A 16,345-nucleotide genomic window follows, 5' to 3' on the forward strand; every position below is an offset into this window, starting at 1 on the left:
TGGGCACACAAATACCATTGATTATGTCTGACAAACAATCAGTTTGTCACTTGACACAAGAAATAGCGGGTTATAGTCATTTAGGTTAATAACATGTATAGTTGCCGGCTGTTAATTCATAATGTCATGCTAGAGGGAAAGTGTGTGTGCTTTTGCTTGTTTACCTATTCACCGTCTGTGTTTGGCCTCGGCAGGACAACATGGTGAAGTCCAACATTGACAAGAAGTTCTCGGCCCACTACGATGCAGTTGAGGCTGAGCTCAAGTCCAGCACCGTCGGTACGTTCCGGAGGAGAAAGCCACGAATGCACCCGGTGTAACTCATTGGTTTACATTCACCGGCTAAATGCATCGACCTGAACAAGCACACAACATACCTTTTGCTAAATATGACTTTATCCATCCCAAATGGGAAATCTGGTTGCCAAATACAAGACTGTAATAAGGTTTCCAAAAGTTTCCCAAATAAATTGCACAATCCACCAAAACAAACATCCATACACATATAATCACGAGTGTAACTGTTTATACACCAACATCATAATTGTTATTACACTTAACATTTTTGGACAATTAGGTCATTATATCAACTGTATAGGCTACACACTACTGACATATACGTCATTGTTATGAAGCATGGGATGGGGGTGCTGGTTTGAATCCTGTTCTCCGGCCATGCCTTGCTCAGGTCTGGTGACGCTGAACGACATGAAGGCGAAGCAGGAGGCGCTGGTGAAGGAGCGGGAGAAACAGCTGGCCAAGAAGGAGCAGTCCAAGGAACTCATGCTGTCAGTCGCCTCCCCTGCAGCTCACTATACTGTTCAGAGATTGGTGTTGTTTGTCAATGACTTAGTCTGTAAAGGATCAACCATAATCTCAAATGCTCCATCACAAGTAAAAACTTGTTTTATCAGACAAGCAAGTGAAGATAAACTGAAATAAGCACCGTTTTGTCACTGCTTGAAGAACGGGACATAAGATGAGTTTCGCTGCATAAAGCACAGGACAGCATAATGACTAAAAAATTAGAAACTTTTGAAATCAGAATGAAATTATACAGAAAATGTATGATACACACATTAAGAAGAAAAAAACGTATTGCTCATCATGAGTTGCCCTTCCCCCACTATACATTTTGAATTACAGGTCTGTTTTTTATGAATGACCCTAAGGTGGATTCATGTAGATGACAGCTTGAAGTCAGCTGTTACCGTAATGTATAGGTCGGATTTTGCGTTTTTAAATGTGCGATTAATATTTCATTCTTGATGGTTGCCACTATCAGGAAGCTTGAGAAACAAAAGGAGAAGAAGAGGAAGGAGGAGCAGAAGAGGAAGATCGCCAGCTTGTCGTTTAACCCCGATGACGACGGAGAGGGCGACGGAGAGGAGGAGGAGGAAGAGGAAGAAGAAGAGGAGGAGGAGGAGGAAGACGAGGAGGATTGTGGGTGTTCATGTCCTGGTGCCTCCTCACTTTAACGGCCCCCCCCTTTTTTCTTCTCGGTTTCTCATCTTGACAATACGGTTTTGTTTCTTGAATTTGACAGATTTCCCAGCAAAGAAGAAGAAGCTGGGGAAGAACCCGGATGTGGACACCAGCTTCCTGCCCGATCGCGACCGAGAGGTAACATCCGTCACATACGTTCACTGTTTCGATGAAAAAGAGCAACGTGGCTGAAGGCGATTTTTAGTGGCGAAAAGCTGTTCTTATTGGACGGTGTGCCTAACGACGAGCTGTTCCTTCTGTGCTCTGATTGGATGATGAATTGTGCTTCTGAAGGAGGAGGAGAACCGCCTCCGGGAGGAGCTGAGACAGGAGTGGGAGGGGAAGCAGGAGAAGATTAAGAGTGAGTCACGCACGCACGCACACACACACACACACGGCTGTAGTGCTTCCTCTGCATATCCATTCATGATTAGCCGTTAACAAGTGATAACAGGCACCTCTGCCCTGCCAGCTCACTTCAGTCTCTCACTCATCTCTGCAACCTAAGGTCATGACATCGCCATGTCTGAGTGGGCGGGGACAAACATAAGGAACAATATGGATAACCACTAGGGGGTGTTTTAGGGAGTAACAAGGTACAAGCAAAGACTCTATAGTTTATAATCTATAGTTAAACAACTCACTTTATTTACAGTATGCTTCAATTGTAGGTTAGTAACACGGCAGTTGGAACATGGTAGGGCAGAAGATTGATGCTCCTGCTACGCGCGCGCGCGCGCGCGCACACACACACACACACACACACACACACACACACACACACACACACACACACACACACACACACACACACACACACACACACACACACACACACACACACACACACACACACACACACACACACATAGATGTATCCATCAATGAAACTGTGTGTGGCCTCATATTGAATGATTACATGTTATTAGGCTTGACCTCCCCTTGTCTTCACCCTCAGGTGAGGAGATTGAGATCACGTTCAGCTACTGGGATGGATCAGGTCACCGTAAGACCGTCAAGGTGAGAGATGCAGAGAATTCATAAGAAAAGACTCACCACTACCACTATGGTGTTTCAGCTGCTGGTAGAAGCCATAGCAAAGAGGAGAAAGCCAGTAATAGATCCTGAAAGATATTAAACATATTTAATTAAGTTTTGTTGTTAATCCTAAAACATTTTGTTAATCATTTATCGAGTAAAATAACATTGGCTGCTTGAATACTGGTTAATATTAATTATGAAGTGAATTGGTTACAAATACGCATTTCTTTAAAATTATCATTTGGAACAATCATTTCAAGGGACAATGAGAAGAGTCATCGGTTGTAGTCTTCGTCTACATCATAGACTTAATGAAAGCATGGCCGCCAACATGGCACCTGATGCTGGGCAGGCCAACCGCTGAATGAATGTGCAGTAACGTTGCAACGTTTCCCCTCCCAGATGAAGAAGGGCAACACCATCCAGAACTTTCTCCAGCGCGCCCTGGAGGTCCTCCGGAAGGACTTCAGCGAGCTCAGGTCAGAACACGTGTGTGCGTTTGCGCGTGTGTGTTTATGTCCGTGTTGTTGCCAATGAAAGCGCTTGTTGGAAATCGATCAAACAATTTCTAAGCTCCAGTTCCAGTGTTCCAGTTATTGTTCCTGAAACAAACCCATACTGACACTTCATTGTACACGGCCCGTCTTATAAATCACTTGCAGTATAATATACCTCCAAACCAATGTCAAATCAAAAGGTGTAAAACCTTGCAGACACCATCACAGTCAGCCTCTCTGTCTCACGCATCCGTGCAGCTCGAGGGTGAGATGTTATTCCCCTACATACAAAAACACACACACACACACACACACACACACACACACACACACACACACACACACACACACACACACACACAAAAAACCCTCTATATAGATACACCCACATAATTACACACGCAGCACAACTCAGATCCACTCGGATCAGAATCCAATTAAAAAAAGAAATCACACCCTGACACCAGACCACCAAGTCGACTCCCCGCAAGCACCGACGTGCCAGAAGTGTCAGTCCTCACCGGGACGACTTGTGTTCCGCCACAGGTCCGCCGGTGTGGAGCAGCTCATGTACATCAAAGAGGACCTGATAATCCCTCACGTACGTACTTGGCAGGCGCGCCCGTTTCAAAACAAACACTCTCCATGATTGACGCGTGCGCAATGTTTGAACGCCTTCTGGCCGGACCGGTTGGCGGCAGTGAGCGGCTCCCTCGTCGGCCAACGGAGAGGTGGTAAACGGTTTGGCAGCCCGTATGGGAACGGTATCAACCGCATTCCTGACCAATTGACGCCGTGTCTGTAAATCCTATGTATCGTAACGGTGACAGTAATGATATGCTTCCCTCTCTCTCTTTCTCAGCATCACAGTTTCTATGATTTCATTGTTACCAAGGCCAGAGGAAAGTCAGGTGAGTTCAGGTTTTGACACATCCATAGCGTGTAGTCAGGGGTGGTGTGGGTTTGTTTTAACTCCCAGCCAGGCAGAAGTCAATGGGTTTGATCCCCAATGTGCAGTCTAACAGGAAGGCCTCCTTAAGCAAGACGAGGTCGGCCCTTTTGGATACAACAGTCTGCTGAAAGACACGGTAGTAAATACTCAGTGAAGAGCATGACGAGTGTCCCACAGCTTCACCCTGGGCTCGGCAGGACTGTTGGGGATGCATGTGTGCTCAGGAGGGTCTGGTCTGTGTGTGCTCAGGAGGGTCTGGTCTGTGTGTGATCAGGAGGGTCTGGTCTGTGTGTGATCAGGAGGGTCTGGTCTGTGTGTGATCAGGAGGGTCTGGTCTGTGTGTGATCAGGAGGGTCTGGTCTGTGTCTTTTTCCCAGGTCCTCTGTTCAGCTTCGACGTCCACGACGACATCCGCCTGGTCAACGACGCCACCGTGGAGAAAGACGAGGTGCGGTCGCCTGTCAACGAGGGGTAGACCCCACAATGCAGTATTATTATTATTATACTATTGTTATTATTATTTTTTACGATTTTTGAGTGGCAAAACGATATGTATTGACATTTTTGTAAATATATATATATATTTTTTTTTTTATTGGTTTATTTTAACAGGGACAGTGTACATTAATTAAACATTTCTGTAAATGCACCAGAGTTAGCCAGAAGGCTATTTTCCATCTGTTGTTGTTGTTATTGCGATTCTTTATGTCGTGATACGATGTCATGATTTAACATTTATATTTTGACAGTTTAATTTGTTTAGTTTGGGTTCCTGTTCAACATGTCCGCCTTTAGTGTTTGAATTAATCTGAACTAGCAATACCGAAATGTGTTTGAACAACAAGGCCTTTATAACTCCCTGATGTTCTCCAGCTGCTGCTCTGTAACACGTTCCTGTCCTCCTCTCTCTCCTGTCCCGGTTCTCCGGCGCTCTCCAGTCTCACGCGGGCAAAGTGGTGCTGAGGAGCTGGTACGAGAAGAACAAGCACATCTTCCCCGCCAGTCGCTGGGAGCCCTACGACCCCGAGAAGAAGTGGGACAAGTACACGGTGAGGGGGGCCTAGTGTTGGCACATCAGTCACGGTTCCCCTGCTTGGTTCTGCACCAAAACGCGCGGAGAGCTGCTACGTGTTAGCCTATCGGTCACGGTTCCCCTGCAGTTTGTTTCCTGGTCAGATTTTCCAGTGGGTTGTCACTGCAAAACAGTTGGGGTTGGGATGTGTAAAAAGTGGTAATTATGCAGTTGTTCTTGTTACAAGGATGTAAGGATGAGAACAGAGCAAAGGAAACATTTACTCACAGATGAATCTGCTTCCAATGCTACGTGCAGCCCCACTATTATATTATTCTTCACGTATTTATACATCAGCTTCTTATTGATGGCATGCATTCTGTTTCTACTCGTACATTAGCTTCTTATTGTTGGCATGCATTCCCAGGACCCAAACATCTTAGCGATCAGTCCTCCTTGCCAAAAATCCTGGAGCGTTTTCCTCGAAGACGGTTGGTGTGAGGTGTGAGGTGCTCGTTCCAACAATTTTTCTCGATTTAAAAATCCCTCGCGGCCCGACGTGGTGCAGTGAGGAAGTGAAAGCGCTCATCGAAATACAGTCTACGACTATGTAATGCAATCGTGTGGTCACAGAAACAGATGTTTTTCATTTGATCCTGTGACCAAATGGGTTTATTGCTAATCAACAGAAACACCAAGTCGAAATGAAAAAGAACCAAGGCTGCACATTATTGCTGTTGCTCCATTCGTAGTGCCTGCAGCGTTGTGAGTGTCCTCTGGTTTAAAGTAAAATAGACGAGCCAACCGCGCCACCACAAGACAATTGTTTAGGTGTGTTTAAGCCCCCTAACTAATTTGTGGCCCTGGGCTGGAATCCTTTGGACTGACGGCATTCCTCCTTGCTTTGTCTTCCAGATCCGGTGAGGGGATACCGTGGCGTTGGCTGTGGTCTCCAAACCCTGGCGATGTGCGACGAGGAATGGGCGCAGTTGTACATGCTATTTTATTACCGTGTCCCCCACGATGTCTTTACGAGGTCTTTACATTTTTTAAGAGTTTTTTTTTTTATTTTGGTGTCGAGGTATCGAGAATCATATCCATTCCCACCATCCCGCTAAATTGCCACCACCGGTGGGTCTGGACTTGGTCGATAGTTCGTAGTTCGCCCATCCCCTCCCCTTGCGGAACCAAGGAAGAATTTTGTGTACATAGCCCATGCTGTTACTATCCAGTGTAATGACTGTATGTATCTGGCTGTCATTTATTGTTATGAATAAAATAAACCTTTCCACCCGGTCCGTTGGATTCTTGCCTCTGTGTGTGGCCTTACGTCCTCCTGCGGTCTCGACGGAGATCCTGAACGGCGTCCTTTGATTTCTGCTTCCAGCGAGCCGATACTGCAAGTCGCGGTAAAGAGTGTTTAAACACGCACAGCAAGGAGGCAAGGAACCCCGCCTCCCTGTGTAGCCTAAGGTCACCACTCCCATCGTCCCTCACTGCCTCCTCCCCTCCAGTCTGTCTCTCTCGCTCTCACGCAAACCTCAGAGGCACTGGAATTCCTGCCGCTGCTGCCGTCGACCACTCGCGTCCCCTCCCGCTCCCACGCAGACCTCACACACCGGGTCAAGTTGACCGTCCCCGGACGTATGGCGAGAAGGAGCGGGATCGACTGATTTGTTTGTTTTTTTTCCCCGTTTCACCGGACCCCGGTAACGAACCGCTCGGGGATGTGCGTGCGGGACGGAGCGTGGTGCGCCAGATGCCCCCCCAGCATGTTGACTCTGGTGCTTGTTCTGATGGTGGGACGTCCGCTCTGGGCACCGGAGGTCCTGGCTGCCGCCGCCCCCGCCACCACTACTGTTGCCATGACGCCCCAGAACTGCAGCCTGGCGTGTGTGCAACAGGTAAGGGGAATCGTCGTGAAACAGATTGGTGTTCATCAAATGGGAATGTCAAGTCTGTGAAATGGTTCTACGCAAAAAAAAGTGTATGACTGCAGGTTGAGAAGTTCATGCGTTCATTTCTATGGATTATAGAATTTTTTGAAAGTCGAGACGCATGTTTTCGAAGGAAGTATCACCTCCAGCTAATTATAGACGGTGACTTTCCTGTCGTCACCTGGCATGGCTTTCACACCTACACACACACAGGCGTGGACAGCCCAATTTATCACTCAGACCATGTGGCCTTCACATAACATATTGATCTGAACACATCTGTCAAATAGCTTTTATTCAAACACAAACGGATTACAAAGAATAAGTGAAGACGTTGATGCATTTAATGCATGCTATGTGTGTGATATGCATTCACAGCTGGTCAGGACTAAATCACGGCAGCGGTATTGGGCAATAGAACAGAAAAGCTTAACCATATTTGTCGAAATAAGAATATGCAAATTTCAAACAAACAAACTACAAAACATATATATTTGTTACATTTATATTTAACGTAAATATTTGTACATAATGAGTAGCAGAATTGAAAGGTGAGCACATGATGCAAATGGTAAACATGTTTATAATGTATCAATTTATATAATTAGACTTTGATTCGTCCCCTCATTTCGTTCTATTCGCAATATTCATGAATTTAACAGCATTTCTGAAAGTAAGGTTTTAAAAATGAAATGGGAAGGACTTCAAATTGCTCATGCTTGGTTCTTTAGCGGTAAACTGGAAACTGGGTAATGTTTCTTTCTCATCTTAGGTCACCAATGATGCACATCCACCAAATAAATAATTTTTTATTAAACGTCCGCAGCAGCGCTCAAAACATGAACTACAAGAGCAAATATACAAATTAGAGTCCATGTTCTTTTGTTTGTTTTCACATACAAGGCTTTCCATCATGTGCCAGGAAGACTTCTATTTATATCCTCCACAGCAGGGCAGAAATCAACCTGTTATATGAACTCTGATGGCACTCAATCCAAGACAGCTTCCACATCTTTTAAACCTCCCATTTTATTTTCCAAAACATTTTATTTTTTTGATTAATTTGAGGCAGAAATGTTCTTATTCGGCCCATTTTCTAGGTATTCGGTTTTCCATTGAAAAATGATTTAAAAGCAATCAATCTGTATCACTTTGGAATTTTAACTGCAGAACTAACTGATCACTTTTTGATGAGCTGCGATGGGTCGTTGATCAATTTCAGATGTATGTTCCTGATCCCATCCCATCCTGATTACACACACACACACACACACACACACACACACACACACACACACACACACACACACACACACACAAAAGACACACACACACACACACACACACACACACACACACACACACACACACAAAAGACACACACACACACACACACACACACACACACACACACACACACACACACAGATAAGGCTCACACAAATAACTGTCTGAATTGACAGTTACCCAATTAGACTATGTACACATGTAAACACCAACATCACAAACCTTTCCAGCGGGTCCTACATCTCTCCCCCTTTTTGTCCCTCCCTCTCTCTCCCTCTATTTGTCCACCCCCCTCTTCTCCTCATCTTCTCTCCCCCTCTTTCCTTCTATATGTTCCTCCCCTCTCTCTTTCTCTCTCCCTTTCCCACTCCCTCCCCCCCCCTCCCCCCCCCACCGGCCTCCTGCCTGGGGCATCTCGCGCCTGTCATCTTCAAAAACCTGAAAGATGAGCAGCTTAGGACTATAATGAGGATGAGCCTCTTGTGTCGCTGCCACTCCTCAGTCTACAGACGGCTTCATTGATCATTGGTCAATGTGTGGTTTGTGCTCATCGTCTTGTTGTGTGACTAATGGAGTTGTCTATTGGCAGACCCAGTTGCATGTCTATTGGCAGACCCAGTTGCATGTGTGATGGTGTCCATGTGTGTGTGTGTGTGTGTGTGTGTGTGTGTGTCGTGGGTTGTGTCATGAAGTACGCCGTGGTTCTTCATTGAGTCCTGAGCCCACCGCACTACTGTTTGAAGAACAGTACATGAAACAACGTATAAAGATACATATATGTGCCATTGAATGTATTTATATAAATGACATCAAGCAGCTAGGTAAGAGAATAATAACAGTAACTAAAAGTAGTTTAAAGAATTTGGTGAGAGAGGCATTCCACATGGTTGGAATGCATCGTTTTATAGTTTATGCGTTTGTTTTCTGCTACCCTGTGTCATTAGTTTTTATTATTCGTTGTGAAAGAAGGGCCTCTGTCTGAACACATGGATCAGCAGGCACTAAACTTGACACTAAATGCTTTTGTCGCGTTGCTTCGGAACACTGCAACACTGGAATCACACTGCGAACCCAACTGGGTTCTCAAAAGCGGTCCAACTTTAATCCTACACCGCAATCAGGCTCCCATTTATTTCTTGGCCTGAGCATGCGTTGACACAAAGGAAATCAAATCTGGTTTCATTCTCGCTGTCATTCTCAAATAATAACAACACCGAAAAGAAAAGAACAGCATGCACAAGGGAAGCATAATGAGAACTATTGAGGAGGTTCAACGTTTGATGTTGAGTGTGTCCAGCTGTTTAATGAATGGATGGAAACAAACTGAAATGTTTTCGTGACCATACGTTGTTTTAACCAGGGAGGAGACGGCTGTGAGTACTGCCGGATCACACAGGCAGATGTGGAGAAAACTCTGGGCGTGCAGCCCCGTGCTGCGTTTGGAAGTACGTGAGATCTGTTCCCCCCCCCCCCCCCCCCCCCCCGCCGCCGTTTGTGCCTTCTTCCCGCAGGCCCCCTGGAGCGAGATGCCCTCCCCCTCACCTGCTCCTTGATGTTTTGAATCAGGCCAATTGCAGTTAAACCAAATAACTCTCAAAGGGTATGACAGGCCCCGTTTTGTGACCGTCTGACCCAGAGATCTAAACATTGACATCATACATCATGACAATACCATGAAAATAGTACCAGAGGAAGAGAGAGAGAGAGGAAATACACACACACACACACACACACGGTGGAGAAAGATTACAACAATGAATCCCTGTAAGTCTGTGGATAAAAGTGTCTGCTCAACTTTCCCCGTTCAACTCCCCCCCCCCCACCCTTGAAGAAAACACTAAAAGGGCTGGCCCACTTGATGAAGTCCAGCCTCAATTCTCCCACCAGGGAACTATATTTGTGTCTGCAGTGTGCTGTGTGTGTGTGTGTATGTGTATGTGTATGTGTGTGTGTGTGTGTGTGTGTGTGTGTGTGTGCGTGCGTGCGCGGTGTGTGTCTGCAGTGTGTGTCTGCAGTGTGTGCACCTACCTTTAGCCGGTGTTGACTTGGAGCCTATGTGTTTGCTCTCTATAACATGCTCTTTACGTTTGTCTACGTGGTCACAGGTAAGGTTCCAAAAAAACAAGATAAACCCGATATTATGGCGAGTTAGGTGTGTACACCCCAACAATAAACAAATTCCTGTCATCATGGCCCAGTATGAAGTCATAGCCGCCAGCTGCAATTGGATTTGGTCACCATCCTTTTCTTAACAAGGATGGACAAAAATAAATAGAATAGAATGTACCATCAACAACAGATGTTACAATTTCTACAATTCTAAAGTGAAATGATTTGAATGATATCATCCAAAAAGACTTTGTTAAGGGACAGGTAGGGTTAGACAGTGAATTCAGATACAAGTCGTTAAGGAGCAGGTTAGGGCATCTTGCTCTAAGAACCCTACTGCTAAACTGTGAATATGGGGACTTGAAACCAGTACCTCTCCGCTAGGACCCGGGCCTCCTAACCACTGCACTGTGAATTCCCTCAAGGTTGTATCCCCTGGCAGTGTGGTGAGCTGTTCGGGCAGGAGGAGTGCCAGCACTACGTCAACGGCCCCAAGGACGTGAAGGTGGAGCTGTTGCCCGACAACAGCTCTGAGACGGACAGCGTGGTGGTCTCCTGGAAGCCCAGCTTCTACGGTGAGACTCCTAAACCTCGCTCTGACTGGCACACAAACACATTTCACTGGTTCAATTTGAAATCTATGAATTATCCGTAAAGGATCGGCTCCCGATTTCCCGGCTGGAATTCATTTACGATATCTTATCTTACGATGCAAAAACGTAGCATTGAGGCCTATTTACCCATGATACCTAGTGTAGCTTTACTTAAATAGTGACTCAAGCATTTTTTCAATTAAGTGACTCGTCTGTTACATCTTTTAATTAGTGTGTGTTTTCAGTTAGTTTAGTGCACGAGAAGAAACAAATAAAATCGCGTGCATGACGCAATGCTTTGAACGAACCTCTTATGGCATTTTAACGACTAAAGACGCAGATCTCTTGCACGCTGTTATGAAGAATATCGATAGGTACAGTATATACGTTTGTGTATTCCCCTGTGTGTGTGTATGTGTGTGTGTGTGTATATGCGTGCTCATAGGGATTGCATTCCTGCGAGGCTTCGAGGTGTCCCTGCAGGCTCTCGGGGGGGCCAAGACCACCTGTCAGCTCTTCCTCTTCAGACGCAACCTCTCTCTCACACCCTCCCACTCCCAGCTGGTAGGATCTCTCTCTCTCTCTCTCTCTCTCTCTCTCTCTCTTCTATTTCTATATTTAATTCATCTTCTCTTCTCCCTTTGTGTTTATCGCCCTTATATCTCTCTTCCCGTTATCTCCATTCATATTTCTTCTCTGAAATGACCTCATTCAAGTCAAAACCAACATATTTGATCCTCTTTGGACGATCCTTTGTTTGATATCAATGGTTCACATTGGGAGTTACTTGGGTTGAGGGTGTTTGCCCTAGCGCTACGGTATTTATCAAACTCACTAGGTTCAGAGGAGACCATAATAAGGGGCGGACATTACATGTACTGCAGGCTATACAACACGCCTTTCCAAGTACTATGAATTACAGGGAACATTAATGATTTGCAATGAAATTTAATGCACGATAGTTTCGGGGTTAGTCTGTTTGTCTCCCAGCCAGGGGCTTGCATGTTAATGACTCACGCTCCTCGTGTCAGGCTTCAGTTCAAGTTCATCATGAGGAACTGTGGAACAAAGCCTTTAGCTAGAATCGCTAAAGAGTAAAGGATAAATGTTATGCACCCAGGCCTGTATTACAATGACGTTGAAGTATAAAAAAAGGAAAAACAAAAAGGTGTTGTTCAATTTATTAACACCTTTGGACAAAAGTATCTAAAGGCTGAATGGCTACGCAGTAAAAACACAGATCCGGGCATTTCAAAAAAGTGGTTTTGTAGTGTGTCGGGTTACTGACCTGGGTTTGACACTCAGGAATACACCTCGGACCCTTTCCCCGGGCTTGACCTGGGGGCCCAGTACGCTGTCACCGTCATGGCTATCCCTGTCCCAGAGGAATGGGACAAGTTCTACCACACCAAGATCTTCTCCACGCGCAGTAAGAGGCCACTGAAGCTCTGCTTCAACACAACCACTCACGCCTACTGTATTGATGGTACTGAGTACTGGTGTACTGTTCTTACATCACATGTATTAAAGTTGTATTTCCATCGCTTCTGATGTGTTATCAACAATGTGTGTGTTTTATGTAATTTAGCAACCGTGGAACATACATGCGATTCATAACAATGTGTTTCATGTATTTATAGCGTGCGCTCAGAAGCATGGCATGGACCACTGCAAGAGAGGTACGCTAGAAATCTATATGATTCTGTTTTAGGAACCGGCAATCATTCTTACGTCTGGATGTACTGATAACATATGCTTAAAAGAAATTCAATTATGTTTATATGCTTCAGACCTTTGTGTTATTGTGGAAAAATTTGAATTCAAATTTAAATGAAAAGCAAGCAGTGAAAGCTGCTGACTTTTCAATTAAATGTATGCCTCAAAACATGAACTATTCTGTTTTTAATGGCTCATTGGGGGCTCTGTGGAACTTGTAGACTGGTACCCTGAACAGATCGTGCTGAAGAAACGGGGAGCGGAGGTCATCGTGACCTTTAACCTGGCCCCGCCCACCCTGGGCGTCAGGAAATACTTCTCCTGGTGCTACGGACCCAAAGGAAAGACTTACATGGGCATCACACCAGTAAGTCCAGCCAAGTTGAATCCAACCCATCACCACCACACACTGGTCGCATGTAGAAAAAGGAAGATAAATGTTGCGTCCAGTCAAAACATCCAAAAATACAAATAAAGTGCAATTCAAAACAAGTCTGCTAGCGATCAGTGATGTGTTTAGATACAAGCAAGTAAATGCTAAATACAACTTTGCGTTTCATCTTTCTCCTTCTGTAGGATTTCTCTAAAAACCAAACTCACTGCAGTTTCCTCCTAGAGGGCCTGCAAGAAGGAACTAACTACACCTGTGAGGTACAACCTGTCATTATGATCAAACTAAACGGATAATAAAGTTAACTTTTTAATTTATTTTTGGATCTTAATATATATTTCTAATGTTTATAATGTTTACAAAACATACAAACCTTTGTACTTTGTTTGCTGTGTGTGTGTGTGTGTGTGTGTGTGTCCAGGAAGTAACACATGGGAGTGTGTGTGTGTGTGTGTGTGTGTTTGTTTGAATGTGTGCGTGCATGCGTTTGTGTCTCTGTATGCATGAGGTGTGTATCGTTGTGATAAAAGTGGCCTGTAAGCAAAGTTAACCCTGAATGCTTGTTCTCATTGTCGTCCCCACAGATCGCAGCGGATGAGGTGGATGCAGTGAGGGCCTCCTTTGGCGTTCAGGTGGAGCAGGAGAAGCAAGGTAAAACCCCAGTCAACCTAATCTAGATAATCCGGAGAGAGACGGAACATGACAACGGTTCAAAGCTGCTGTTGGTGAGATGTGAAAGTTGGAAAGAGAGAGAGAAAGAGCAGGAAGAGCTGAACCAGCAGACCCAGGTTTTTAATGTAGATTTTGTTGACAACCCAGACAATTACCCTCCCTCTGTAGTCTCCGCCATTATCAACGCATTCACGCACCTGTGACTGACAGGCAAGATGGATCCCCCCGAACCCATGAGGAGGGAGGGCCCTGATTGTTCACAAAGGAGCCGGGAGCCGCCGAACAAAAAAACGTGGGGTCAAACACATCACATGCGTGCAATCAACCGGAGCTGATTTCTCAAAGAGAATTTTACTCATGAATAGCTGAAGGATGTGATCATTTCTAACAGATTCACATCAAATGCAGCTCATAAATCTTCCCTACAGCTCCCAAGGCACTTTCACATGCATTCATTTTTTTATTAAAACTGTTATCTTGCGCCTCGGATGTTTTTATTATATACTGAACGTACATTTCTCGGGGTGCACACTGCACAGTAAGAGCCAGAGGGGTCTTCTGTTTTGTTTGGCATCGAGGCATAGTAACCGCTGTTCGACAACCTGCCATGTTAACAACAGCCGTGTCCTATATGCAGACGCAGCAGCGGGCGAGAGAGGCCCCCCTCCCCTGGCTCTGATCCTTCCGCTGGCCCTGTTCCTGGTGGTCCTGGCTGTCATCCTGCTGCTCTTACTCTGCAGGAGACCCAACCTGTGGAAGAAGAAGGCGGATTTGAAGCCAGGTACCAGAACACAATATAAACCTGCACTTTATGCTACTTTGCAATGTCCGGTTCGATGAGAACGGGTAGAATGGAATGTATAGATCCATGGTGAAACTATTGGGCCAGGGATCGTCCACAAAATGTCAAAACCATACCGCGTGATATTGTAAGTGAGGATGCTTGCTGCATTCGGTTGGGTTTTCCTGGTATGATAACAATAAAGTTAAATTGAAATCAGGTAAAAAATAAAGGCACATCTGTGACTGCACCAGGAATAGGGGTGGGGGGCACTGCTGGCTAGACCTGTTGCAAAGACCTGTTTTCTATTTTTATTTTTATTTTTTCTAAATCATGAATATTTGGAATGTTTTTGTTTTTGTCTTCAGACTAGTCTTTGAAGTTTATGTCTATGTTTATGTCTAGTCTATGACTATTTAATGGCTTTTTAAAATACTTCTGCTACTTTATTATTTTTCTTTTTTTGTCATGTGGTCGTTTACGCTAACAACTAAAAGCTGCCTCTGTGAATGTGTCTGTGATTGACACACACAGAACAACAAGGGGCGGAACTAAACTGCACATAACCAGTTTTGTCTGTTCTCGGAGCAGATGTTATTGTGGAACAACATCAAGACAAGACCACACAGGAGGAACTCACCTTGTTGCCAGGGGAACGTGTGGCTCCGCCCCGCCTTCTGATTTGCTACTGTGGCAAGGAAGGCCCCGCCCACGTCAGAGCTGTCATGCAGCTGGGGGCTTTCGTACAGCAACACATGGCCACAAAGGTAGACCAGACACTAGCTCTCCACGCAAACCGTTTGTGTGATACAATGGCCAACCATAACAAAATGTTAAGAAGAAAACATGAAACAGAGATTCACTTCTTCACACCTTGCCTTCTCGCTGTCTGTCTGTCTGTCCCTCTGTGTCTGTTTCTCTTTCTATCGCTCCCTCTCTCTGTCTGTCTCTCTCGCTCTCTGTCTCTCTCTGTGTCGTGTTTCTGTCTCACTCTCTGTATCTTTCTATCTTAACCTCTTACCTCTCTCTCTCTCTCTCTCTCTCTCTCTCTCTCTCTCTCTCTCTCTCTCTCTCTCTCTCTCTCTCTCTCTCTCTGCCAGGTGTGTCTGGACCTTTGGGACTCGCTCAGCCTGGCAGAGGAAGGCTCCATCGGCTGGCTGTGCAGGCAGCTCCAGGAGAGCGACTTTGTCATGGTGCTCTGCTCCAGGGGCCTCAACCAGCGGCCCGCGGCTCCCAGGACGCCCGGCCCCAGCAACGACGGGAACCACAACAAAGAAGAGGAGGAGGAGGAGGAGGAGGAGGAGGAGCGAGGGCTGATGTGCCTGGCGGCCGTGGCCCTCATCGGGGAGGAGGTGGGCCGGGCCCGCGCCCGCGGTAAAGACTTGTCCAAGTACATGGCGGCCGTCTTCCCGCACTCGGAGGAGACGGACATCCCCCTGGAGCTGGGGCTGGTGTCCCGCTACCGCCTGCCGGGGGACCTGCCCCTGCTCTTCTCCCACCTGCACGGGGTCGCCCTGCACGCGCCCGGCAGCTACCTGGAGGTGGAGCACCTGTCCCGGGCGGGGCTGGCCCGGCTTCCGGCGGGGGCCGCACTGCTGCGGGCCATCGCGGAGGCCGGGTTGGCGGGAGAGGCGGCGGGGCAGGGGGAGGAGAGGGAGGAGGAGGAGGAGGAGGAGGAGGAGGGACAAAGGGGGAAGGAAGACTGTGGCGCCATAGAAGTGTGAGAAACCCCGGGCCGATGCTCTCGGTACGGGGATGTCCGCCTAGTGGCTGGGAGGGCGCCCATGCAAAGGTATTGAAGGTATTATTGAAGCTGGTTTATAAAAATAAAGAAATGAAGGATGGCTGGGACATCTTTAGTTTACAGTATAC

The 16,345-nt window shown here is 46.2% G+C and overlaps 2 protein-coding genes across 2 annotated transcripts in view; both read left to right on the forward strand.

Moving 5' to 3' along the window:
• The window catches only part of fam50a (family with sequence similarity 50 member A), a 6,841-nt gene extending 558 nt beyond the window's left edge, over positions 1–6,283 (forward strand). The window contains exons 2-13 of the mRNA XM_084479092.1: positions 195–279; positions 689–788; positions 1,286–1,443; positions 1,547–1,623; positions 1,780–1,846; positions 2,444–2,505; positions 2,929–3,005; positions 3,570–3,624; positions 3,886–3,934; positions 4,353–4,423; positions 4,914–5,024; positions 5,903–6,283. Of these exons, the coding sequence (XP_084335218.1) occupies positions 195–279; positions 689–788; positions 1,286–1,443; positions 1,547–1,623; positions 1,780–1,846; positions 2,444–2,505; positions 2,929–3,005; positions 3,570–3,624; positions 3,886–3,934; positions 4,353–4,423; positions 4,914–5,024; positions 5,903–5,911 (921 nt within the window). The 3' untranslated portion in view covers positions 5,912–6,283. The remainder of the gene's footprint in view (positions 1–194; positions 280–688; positions 789–1,285; positions 1,444–1,546; positions 1,624–1,779; positions 1,847–2,443; positions 2,506–2,928; positions 3,006–3,569; positions 3,625–3,885; positions 3,935–4,352; positions 4,424–4,913; positions 5,025–5,902) is intronic.
• Positions 6,284–6,714: 431 nt separating this feature from the next.
• Positions 6,715–16,197, forward strand: LOC311359713 (interleukin-17 receptor D; the record flags this gene model as incomplete). Its single annotated transcript, XM_084479765.1, has 13 exons — positions 6,715–6,891; positions 9,572–9,656; positions 10,317–10,321; positions 10,763–10,895; positions 11,359–11,477; positions 12,219–12,399; positions 12,554–12,592; positions 12,851–12,996; positions 13,206–13,280; positions 13,605–13,671; positions 14,330–14,473; positions 15,065–15,240; positions 15,574–16,197. The coding sequence occupies 13 exons, from the start codon at positions 6,715–6,717 to the stop codon at positions 16,195–16,197; spliced, it is 1,971 nt and encodes a 656-aa protein (XP_084335891.1).
• Positions 16,198–16,345: the final 148 nt, after the last annotated feature.

Source organism: Micromesistius poutassou (assembly GCF_964030765.1).
Source record: "Micromesistius poutassou genome assembly, chromosome: 15".
Classification (NCBI taxonomy): Eukaryota; Metazoa; Chordata; class Actinopteri; order Gadiformes; family Gadidae; genus Micromesistius; species Micromesistius poutassou.